General features: G+C 49.8%; 1 protein-coding gene across 2 annotated transcripts in view; it reads right to left on the bottom strand.

Annotated features, from left to right (window-relative positions):
- Window positions 1-353: 353 nt before the first annotated feature.
- LOC119971566 (myosin-binding protein C, cardiac-type-like) overlaps window positions 354-12230 on the bottom strand; it is a 226833-nt gene continuing 214956 nt past the window's right edge. For both annotated transcript variants that reach the window (XM_038807310.1, XM_038807309.1), the window contains 2 exons: window positions 11716-11758; window positions 354-763 (listed from right to left, as the gene is read on the bottom strand). In XM_038807310.1, coding sequence (XP_038663238.1) covers window positions 11751-11758 — 8 coding nt within the window. In that variant the 3' untranslated portion in view covers window positions 354-763; window positions 11716-11750. The remainder of the gene's footprint in view (window positions 764-11715; window positions 11759-12230) is intronic.

Below are 12230 nucleotides of genomic sequence, written 5' to 3' on the forward strand. Positions count from 1 at the left end.
AATTCCTACAGTGGAGAAGGAGGCCATTCAGCCAATCGAGTCAGCAATGGCCCTCTGAATGTGCACATTCCCCCACCACCCCACCTAACCCCGAGGCACCAAGGGGAAATTTGGCATGGCCAATCCACCTAACCTGCACACCTTTGGACTGTGGGAGGAAATAGGAGCAGCCGGAGGAAACCCCGCAGACACGGGGAGAAAGTGAAAACCCCGCACAGACAGTTACCCGAGGCTGGAATTTAACCCGGGACCCTGGTGCTGTGCGGCAGCAGTGCTAACCACTGTGTCACCGTATCAATGATTAAGAGAATGTAGTGTGTCTAACAGAGTTTAACATCAGACAGGCTACAATGCTGGTTGGAAGTTTCTTTATTTCTGGGTGAAGGGCAGAGTTTTTACAATAGATTACAGACAGAGTAAAGCTTCACACACTAGACCTGGGAACAGGAAGGATCTCCCAGGACAGCTCCTCCACAGCCAGTCAGTCACACTCAATGTGTCCTAGGGCAACTGCAACAGAGTGGCTCACACACAAGAACAAAACCATGCGATGAAGATGAATATGTAGTTATCCCAGTGATATCGAACGTTCATGGTAGATAATAAAGAAAAACACACATAAGGAATTCAAAACCGAGTGATGTTGGACAGCTAGGGAAAGGATCTGCGAGCCATGAGCCTGAATCCTTGGCTGAGGTTCAGCATCTTCCTTCTCTTCTTAATGCTGATCACAGACATCGCTACAGCCTTGGCCAGGCCAGATCTGAAATCAAAAACCAAAGAAAACTAGAAGTGAGATCAGACATTGACGGGCAGTGTTTATCTTGGAGTTTTATTTTGAAAAGGTTGTGTTGGTTCCCCGTCTCCTCCCTGAATCGTAACTGTGATCAACACTGATCACATCTCTGCAGGTTAACTCCCTGCGTCACCTATCTCCATTCAAACTCCCTCATTCCTGTCCATGCTCCCAACTCAGTTCCATCTCCCTGCTACCTCATCTCAGACCGAGCCAGGTTCTTCACAACCTTGCATTTTTCACCGCAAGGTGACCTTCCAAACCTTATATCCATGTCATCACTATGACTGCCTCTTTCCACCTCAGTAACATCTTCAGACTTCACCCCTGTCTCCGCTAAGCTATTACTGAAACTCTTACCATTGCCATCATTAGAACATAGAACTGTACAGCACAGTACAGGCCCTTCAGCCCACGATGTTGTGCTGAACTAGCCTGAAACTAAGATCAAATCAACCTACTAACAATCATTCTGGAGTGCTCCATGTGCCTATCCAATAACCGCTTGAAAGTTCCTAAAGTGTCCGACTCCACTACCATAGCTGGGAGTGAGTTCCACGCCCCAACCACTCTCTGAGTAAGGAACCTACCTCTGACATCCCTCCTATATCTCCCACCATGAACCTTATAGTTATGCCCCCTTGTAACAGCTTCATCCACCGTGGAAATAGTCTCTGAACGTCCACTCTATCTATCCCTCTCATTATCTTATAAACCTCAATTAAGTCACCTCTCATCCTCCTTCACTCCAATGAGAAAAGCCCTAGCTCCCTCAACCTTTCCTCATAAGAACTACCCTCCAATCCAGGCAGCATCCTGGTAAATCTCCTTTGCACCCTTTCCAATGCTTCCACATCCTTCCTGTAATGAGTCAACACTGAACGTTTCCAACACATTCTGCGCTGCTCTTCTGCTCTGAAGGCCAGTTTAGCTCAGTGGGCTAGACAGCTGATTTGTGATGCACAATAAGGTCAGCAGCGGGGGTTCAATTCCCGTACCGGCTGAGGTTACTCATGAAGGCCCCGCCTTCTCAACCTTGTCCCTTGCCCAAGGTGTGGTGATCCTCAGGTTAAATCACCACCAGTCAGATCTCCCCCTCAAAGGGGAAAGCAGCCTATGGTCATCTGGGATTATGGGGACTTTACCTTGCTCCTCCACTCTGCTACACTCTGCTGCTCCAATCTTAGTTTGTGCTGTGCTGTATTGTACTGTACTGCTGACCGACATTCACACTGGGCTACCAAATTTCGGGACAGGATTCTCCAAACGCGATTGGGCGGAGAATCAGTTGCGCCACTGAAATTGTGGAGGGCGCCGATTTCATGCCAAATCACAATTCTCCATCACCATGGCAGCGGCGTCAATGAGTTCCAGAATGCATGTACAGTAAACATCGTTTGCATATCATTAGCCGGCCTGACCCGGTACTCTCCAGCAAAACTGGCACCGAACGTGGACCAATTCAACGGCTGTGGAGGTGCTAGCACTGGCACCATGTGGAACACAATCCATTCCAGTGAAAACTGTGTGGGATTCGCGAGGCCCGTGATTGACACCCAGGAGGCTGACAAGCTGAAGCTGCATATACACGTCACAATGCCAACACACACTCATGACAGCCAATGAGATGAGGCACAACCCACTGATGGATTGGCTTGGGCACTGGGGAGGGGGCGGTCAGGGGGGTGACCCATATGACCCATGGCCCTAAGTTCAAAGTGGGCTGTCAGTGACATGCGCAGCTGTATGGCTGCCTTGCAGGCTGCGGCAATGGTGTTCCATGTGTGTCCACCCCGCCCCCACACCCACCTCCTGGCCACCCGCAGCTACTTCCCTCGTCCCTGGCAGAAGCCCCCGCCCCCCTCCCCCAGCCAGCGGCACAACTATCAGCAAACTCTGGCGATGTTGGACACTTCCCGTATTCCCCCTCCCTCATCAATCACACCGCCAGTTTCATGAGTTTTAAAAGCACAGGTGACCCTTGCCATCGGGAATTCGAACTATCGGAGGCGGGAATTCGACCTATCGGAGGCGGAGATTCGGCAAATTGCTATTCTCCATCACCTTGACAACGGTGTCAATGTGGTTTGTAATGCACACATAGTAAACGCCGTTTGCATATAATTAGCGGGCCCGATCCGGTATTCTCCAGGGCATCCACGATTTTCCGCCTCCGATGGGCCATGTTCCCGATTGCACGGTTCACTTGTGCTTTTAAAAATCGTGAAACTGATGTCGTGGCTTCTGAGGGAGAGAGAGGGGCTATGGAAAATGTCCAACAGCGCCATAGTTTGCTGGCAGCTGTGACCGCTGGCTGGGGGGGGGGGGGGCTTCTGCCAGGGCCGAGGGGAGTAGTGGGGTGTGTCAGGAGGTGGGTTGTGGGGTTGGGGTGGACGGGCATGGAACACCATTGCCGCAGCTGGCAAGGCAGCCATGCAGCTGCAGACACCACTAACACCCACTGTGAACTTAGTGCTCTCTGGCCCCAGCTGACCCATCAGTTGTATGGGTGCGCTCAAGCACAACCAGTGCCATCTTGTCTAGGATGAGTGGGTCTGGGGAGTGTAATGTGTATGTGCGGCTGCAGCTTGTCAGCCTCCTGAGTGTCAATCACAGAGCCAGCGAATCCCGCACCCTTTCCCATTGGAATTGATTGTGCACCACGTGGCCCTGGTGCCAGCCCCTCCACAGTTGCTGAATTGATCCAGGTTCAGTGCCAGTCTTGCTGTCATGGGAGTCCACGCATTCTGCATCGGCGTCAACACTTAGTCCCACAAACGAGAATCCCGCCCTAAGTGCTGACGCCGAGACTGAATCGCGAGTGTTCTATTGCCCTGAAAGCAGAGCCAGTCACAGAGCAATTCGGGACCGTGGGCTAACACTGGTGCCACGTGGAACTAGTTCAGTTCTAATGCACGCCGGTCTGTGATTCGACAGGGTTAGGACAGCACTGGACAGCTTGACAAGCAGGAGCTGCATATAGGCATTCCACTCCCCACACAACCTCGTCGCAGCCAAAAAGATGGGCACTGATAGTGCTGGGGCACGCCCTCCATGGGTTTGCTGAAGCCAGAGGGTACCTAGTGGGGTGGCCTGGGATGGCAGCCATACGACCCCAGGCGCTAAGTTCACAGTGGGCAGTCAGCGGCATACACAGCCGGATATCTGCATTACAGGCTGCAGCGATGGCGTTCCACGCCCGTCCATCCCGACCCCATGGCCCATGTCCTGGCTGCCCCCCGCTACTTCCCTGGCAGAAGCCCCCTGGCCAGCTGTCAGCACCACTATCGCGATGTTGGGACAGTTTTTGTACCCCGTCTCTCTCCCTCAGAAACCACGGTGGCAATTTCCCGATTTCAAAATACCAGCAGTGAACCTCGCCATCGGTAATTCTGCCTGGTAGAGGTGGAGCATCGCAGAGGGGTTGGAAATTGCCGAGTCGGGCCTGGTTAATGATTTTCAATGGTGTTTACTGTACAATTTACATGCTCACGCTGGCATGTGGCGAAGAACGCATTCAGGCCGCTGTCGAGGAACCGGAGACATGGCATTCCATCCTGCCGGAATGCTGGCATCGATTTTCAGCCGACGCACAATTCTCCACCCGATTACGTTTCGCGATTGTGGAGTCAGTGGAGGGTGAATCCTGCCCCACATCTTTGTTTGGAAATCCCTCACCGGTCTGTGTAACCTCCAGGATATCCGACCTCATGCACCACCTTGATTTTAATCACTCCACCATGGTTAACTGCGATGTTAGCTGCCTGGAATACCCTCTCTCCCCATATCCTCCCCGCTCCCCCATACCATCCCTCTCTCCCACCCGTACACTCCCCCCATACTTCCCACTCTCCCCATATCCTCCCCGCCCCCCCATACCATCCCTCTCTCCCCCATACACTCCCCCCCATACTTCCCACTCTCCCCATATCCTCCCCGCTCCCCCATACCATCCCTCTCTCCCACCCGTACACTCCCCCCATACTTCCCACTCTCCCCATATCCTCCCCGCTCCCCCATACCATCCCTCTCTCCCACCCATACACTCCCTCCATACTTCCCTCTCTCCCCATATCCTCCCCGTCCCCCCCATACCATCCCTCTCTCCCACCCATACACTCCCCCCATACTTCCCACTCTCCCCATATCCTCCCCGCTCCCCCATACCATCCCTCTCTCCCACCCATACACTCCCCCCCATACTTCCCTCTCTCCCCATATCCTCCCCGTCCCCCCCATACCATCCCTCTCTCCCACCCATACACTCCCTCCATACTTCCCTCTCTCCCCATATCATCCCCGCCCCCCCATACCATCCCTCTCTCCCACCCAGACACTCCCCCCATACTTCCCACTCTCCCCATATCCTCCCCGCCCCCCATACCATCCCTCTCTCCCCCCATACACTCCTCCCATACATCCCACTCTCCCCATATCCGCCCTCCTTCCTTCCCTCCCTCCCTCCCTCCCAGCTCCTGCTTGGTGCCATGTTTTCTCAGTTGCTATGAAGGACCCTGTGATGTTTTACTACATTGAAGGTGATACATGCAAGAAGTTTCTTCCTGTTTTATTTCTCCCAACCAATTTGACACAGCGTTGGAAATTACACACAAGGATTGGTGAAACAATAATGTGGGTTCTTTATGTTAAGACAGGACTCTATCCAGGGAGTGTTCACTGGGAGACAATAGACTGCTGTTTGTAGGCAGACTACAAAGTTATTGGACAAATACACCATCGTATTGAATGGTAATGATTGAGGGCAGTGGACAGTATGGTTTCCTAAAGGTACATATACATCATATCACAACATCCTCTCACTATCTATCCACCCACACACTCCTCCCCATTCTCTATCTCACTATCTATCCATCCACACACTCCTCCCCATTCTCTATCTCACTATCTATCCATCCACACACTCCTCCCCATTCTCTATCTCACTATCTATCCATCCACACACTCCTCCCCATTCTCTATCTCACTATCTATCCATCCACACACTCCTCCCCATTCTCCCTCTCACTATCTATCCATCCACACACTCCTCCCCATTCTCTATCTCACTATCTATCCATCCACACACTCCTCCCCATTCTCTATCTCACTATCTATCCACCCACACACTCCTCCCCATTCTCTATCTCACTATCTATCCATCCACATACTCCTCCCCATTCTCTATCTCACTATCTATCCATCCACACACTCCTCCCCATTCTCTATCTCACTATCTATCCATCCACACACTCCTCCCCATTCTCCCTCTCACTATCTATCCATCCACACACTCCTCCCCATTCTCTATCTCACTATCTATCCATCCACATACTCCTCCCCATTCCCTATCTCACTATCTATCCATCCACACACTCCTCCCCATTCTCTATCTCACTTTCTATCCATCCACACACTCCTCCCCATTCTCTATCTCACTATCTATCCATCCACACACTCCTCCCCATTCTCCCTCTCACTATCTATCCATCCACACACTCCTCCCCATTCTCTATCTCACTATCTATCCATCCACACACTCCTCCCCATTCTCCCTCTCACTATCTATCCATCCACACACTCCTCCCCATTCTCTATCTCACTATCTATCCATCCACATACTCCTCCCCATTCCCTATCTCACTATCTATCCATCCACACACTCCTCCCCATTCTCTATCTCACTTTCTATCCATCCACACACTCCTCCCCATTCTCTATCTCACTATCTATCCATCCACACACTCCTCCCCATTCTCTATCTCACTATCTATCCATCCACACACTCCTCCCCATTCTCTCTCTCACTTTCTATCCATCCACACACTCCTCCCCATTCTCTATCTCACTATCTATCCATCCACACACTCCTCCCCATTCTCTATCTCACTATCTATCCATCCACACACTCCTCCCCATTCTCTATCTCACTATCTATCCATCCACACACTCCTCCCCATTCTCCCTCTCACTATCTATCCATCCACACACTCCTCCCCATTCTCTATCTCACTATCTATCCATCCACACACTCCTCCCCATTCTCTATCTCACTATCTATCCATCCACACACTCCTCCCCATTCTCTCTCTCACTATCTATCCATCCACACACTCCTCCCCATTCTCTATCTCACTATCTATCCATCCACACACTCCTCCCCATTCTCTATATCACTATCTATCCATCCACACACTCCTCCCCATTCTCCCTCTCACTATCTATCCATCCACACACTCCTCCCCATTCTCCCTCTCACTATCTATCCATCCACACACTCCTCCCCATTCTCCCTCTCACTATCTATCCATCCACACACTCCTCCCCATTCTCTATCTCACTATCTATCCATCCACATACTCCTCCCCATTCTCTATCTCACTATCTATCCATCCACATACTCCTCCCCATTCTCTATCTCACTATCTATCCATCCACATACTCCTCCCCATTCTCTATCTCACTATCTATCCATCCACATACTCCTCCCCATTCTCTATTTCACTATCTAACCATCCACACACTCCTCCCCATTCTCTATCTCACTATCTATCCATCCACACATTCCTCCCCATTCTCTATCTCACTATCTATCCATCCACATACTCCTCCCCATTCTCTATTTCACTATCTATCCATCCACACACTCTACCCCATTCTCTATCTCACTATCTATCCATCCACACACTCCTCCCCATTCTCTATCTCACTATCTATCCATCCACACACTCCTCCCCATTCTCCCTCTCACTATCTATCCATCCACACACTCCTCCCCATTCTCTATCTCACTATCTATCCATCCACACACTCCTCCCCATTCTCTATCTCACTATCTATCCATCCACACACTCCTGCCCATTCTCTATCTCACTATCTATCCATCCACATACTCCTCCCCATTCTCTATCTCACTATCTATCCATCCACACACTCCTCCCCATTCTCTATCTCACTATCTATCCATCCACACACTCCTCCCCATTCTCTATCTCACTATCTATCCATCCACATACTCCTCCCCATTCTCTATCTCACTATCTATCCACCCACACACTCCTCCCCATTCTCTATCTCACTATCTATCCATCCACATACTCCTCCCCATTCTCTATCTCACTATCTATCCATCCACACACTCCTCCCCATTCTCTATCTCACTATCTATCCACCCACACACTCCTCCCCATTCTCTATCTCACTATCTATCCATCCACACACTCCTCCCCATTCTCCCTCTCACTATCTATCCATCCACACATTCCTCCCCATTCTCTATCTCACTATCTATCCATCCACACACTCCTCCCCATTCTCCCTCTCACTATCTATCCATCCACACACTCCTCCCCATTCTCTATCTCACTATCTATCCATCCACATACTCCTCCCCATTCCCTATCTCACTATCTATCCATCCACACACTCCTCCCCATTCTCTATCTCACTTTCTATCCATCCACACACTCCTCCCCATTCTCTATCTCACTATCTATCCATCCACACACTCCTCCCCATTCTCTATCTCACTATCTATCCATCCACACACTCCTCCCCATTCTCTATCTCACTATCTATCCATCCACACACTCCTCCCCATTCTCTATCTCACTATCTATCCATCCACACACTCCTCCCCATTCTCCCTCTCACTATCTATCCATCCACACACTCCTCCCCATTCTCTATCTCACTATCTATCCATCCACACACTCCTCCCCATTCTCCCTCTCACTATCTATCCATCCACACACTCCTCCCCATTCTCTATCTCACTATCTATCCATCCACATACTCCTCCCCATTCCCTATCTCACTATCTATCCATCCACACACTCCTCCCCATTCTCTATCTCACTTTCTATCCATCCACACACTCCTCCCCATTCTCTATCTCACTATCTATCCATCCACACACTCCTCCCCATTCTCTATCTCACTATCTATCCATCCACACACTCCTCCCCATTCTCTATCTCACTATCTATCCATCCACACACTCCTCCCCATTCTCTATCTCACTATCTATCCATCCACATACTCCTCCCCATTCTCTATTTCACTATCTATCCATCCACACACTCCTCCCCATTCTCTATCTCACTATCTATCCATCCACACACTCCTCCCCATTCTCTATATCACTATCTATCCATCCACACACTCCTCCCCATTCTCCCTCTCACTATCTATCCATCCACACACTCCTCCCCATTCTCCCTCTCACTATCTATCCATCCACACACTCCTCCCCATTCTCTATCTCACTATCTATCCATCCACATACTCCTCCCCATTCTCTATCTCACTATCTATCCATCCACACACTCCTCCCCATTCTCTATCTCACTATCTATCCATCCACACACTCCTCCCCATTCTCTATCTCACTATCTATCCATCCACACACTCCTCCCCATTCTCTATCTCACTATCTATCCATCCACACACTCCTCCCCATTCTCTATCTCACTATCTATCCATCCACACACTCCTCCCCATTCTCTATCTCACTATCTATCCATCCACACACTCCTCCCCATTCTCTATCTCACTATCTATCCATCCACACACTCCTCCCCATTCTCTATCTCACTATCTATCCATCCACACACTCCTCCCCATTCTCTATCTCACTATCTATCCATCCACACACTCCTCCCCATTCTCTATCTCACTTTCTATCCATCCACACACTCCTCCCCATTCTCTTTCTCACTATCTATCCATCCACACACTCCTCCCCATTCTCTATCTCACTATCTATCCATCCACACACTCCTCCCCATTCTCTATCTCACTATCTATCCATCCACACACTCCTCCCCATTCTCTATCTCACTATCTATCCATCCACACACTCCTCCCCATTCTCTATCTCACTATCTATCCATCCACACACTCCTCCCCATTCTCTATCTCACTATCTATCCATCCACACACTCCTCCCCATTCTCTATCTCACTATCTATCCATCCACACACTCCTCCCCATTCTCTCTCTCACTTTCTATCCATCCACACACTCCTCCCCATTCTCTATCTCACTATCTATCCATCCACACACTCCTCCCCATTCTCTATCTCACTATCTATCCATCCACACACTCCTCCCCATTCTCTATCTCACTATCTATCCATCCACACACTCCTCCCCATTCTCTATCTCACTATCTATCCATCCACACACTCCTCCCCATTCTCTCTCTCACTATCTATCCATCCACACACTCCTCCCCATTCTCTATCTCACTATCTATCCATCCACACACTCCTCCCCATTCTCTATATCACTATCTATCCATCCACACACTCCTCCCCATTCTCCCTCTCACTATCTATCCATCCACACACTCCTCCCCATTCTCCCTCTCACTATCTATCCATCCACACACTCCTCCCCATTCTCCCTCTCACTATCTATCCATCCACACACTCCTCCCCATTCTCTATCTCACTATCTATCCATCCACATACTCCTCCCCATTCTCTATCTCACTATCTATCCATCCACATACTCCTCCCCATTCTCTATCTCACTATCTATCCATCCACATACTCCTCCCCATTCTCTATCTCACTATCTATCCATCCACATACTCCTCCCCATTCTCTATTTCACTATCTAACCATCCACACACTCCTCCCCATTCTCTATCTCACTATCTATCCATCCACACATTCCTCCCCATTCTCTATCTCACTATCTATCCATCCACATACTCCTCCCCATTCTCTATTTCACTATCTATCCATCCACACACTCTACCCCATTCTCTATCTCACTATCTATCCATCCACACACTCCTCCCCATTCTCCCTCTCACTATCTATCCATCCACACACTCCTCCCCATTCTCTATCTCACTATCTATCCATCCACACACTCCTCCCCATTCTCTATCTCACTATCTATCCATCCACACACTCCTCCCCATTCTCTATCTCACTATCTATCCATCCACATACTCCTCCCCATTCTCTATCTCACTATCTATCCATCCACACACTCCTCCCCATTCTCTATCTCACTATCTATCCATCCACACACTCCTCCCCATTCTCTATCTCACTATCTATCCATCCACATACTCCTCCCCATTCTCTATCTCACTATCTATCCATCCACACACTCCTCCCCATTCTCTATCTCACTATCTATCCATCCACATACTCCTCCCCATTCTCTATCTCACTATCTATCCATCCACACACTCCTCCCCATTCTCTATCTCACTATCTATCCATCCACATACTCCTCCCCATTCTCTATCTCACTATCTATCCATCCACACACTCCTCCCCATTCTCTATCTCACTATCTATCCATCCACACACTCCTCCCCATTCTCTATCTCACTATCTATCCATCCACACACTCCTCCCCATTCTCCCTCTCACTATCTATCCATCCACACACTACTCCCCATTCTCTATCTCACTATCTATCCATCTACACACTCCTCCCCATTCTCTATCTCACTATCTGTCCATCCACATACTCCTCCCCATTCTCTATCTCACTATCTATCCATCCACACACTCCTCCCCATTCTCCCTCTCACTATCTATCCATCCACACACTCCTCCCCATTCTGTATCTCACTATCTATCCATCCACACACTCCTCCCCATTCTCCCTCTCACTATCTATCCATCCACATACTCCTCCCCATTCTCCCTCTCACTATCTATCCATCCACATATTCCTCCCCATTCTCCCTCTCACTATCTATCCATCCACACACTCCTCCCCATTCTCCCTCTCACTATCTATCCATCCACATACTGCTCCCCATTCTCCCTCTCACTATCTATCCATCCACACACTCCTCCCCATTCTCCCTCTCACTATCTATCCATCCACATACTCCTCCCCATTCTCCTTCTCCCCTCCTCTCCAAGCACAGTATTGAAGCTTACCTCTGGAGCCTGAATGGAGAGCTGCGACAGATCACTTACGGCACTGTAAAGGTACAAAACAGGGACTGATCAATGATCAGAATTAACCCAGAACAGCAGGAGCAGGAGGGCAAGAGCCCAACACTCAACCCAAAATGATCAGAGTTGCCAAAGAGCAACAGCCACACAGCAAGAGAACTACTTGGAGGAGGCTCACTCTCCCAGCAATGCGGAGTGCTGCACTGTCAGAGGGTCAGTACTGAGGGAGTGCTGCACTGTCAGAGGGTCGGTACTGAGGGAGTGCTGCACTGTCAGAGCGTCAGTACTGATGGAGTGCTGCACTATCAGAGGGTCAATACTGAGGGAGTGCTGCACTGTCAGAGGGTCAGTACTGAGGGAGTGCTGCACTGTCAGAGGGTCAGTACTGAGGGAGCGCTGCATTGTCAGAGGGTCAGTACTGAGGGAATGCTGCACTGTCAGAGGGTCAGTACTGAGGGAATGCTGCATTGTCAGAGGGTCAGTACTGAGGGAGCGCT

The sequence above is a fragment of the Scyliorhinus canicula genome, chromosome 9 (genome assembly GCF_902713615.1).
Source record: "Scyliorhinus canicula chromosome 9, sScyCan1.1, whole genome shotgun sequence".
In the NCBI taxonomy this organism is placed as follows: domain Eukaryota; kingdom Metazoa; phylum Chordata; class Chondrichthyes; order Carcharhiniformes; family Scyliorhinidae; genus Scyliorhinus; species Scyliorhinus canicula.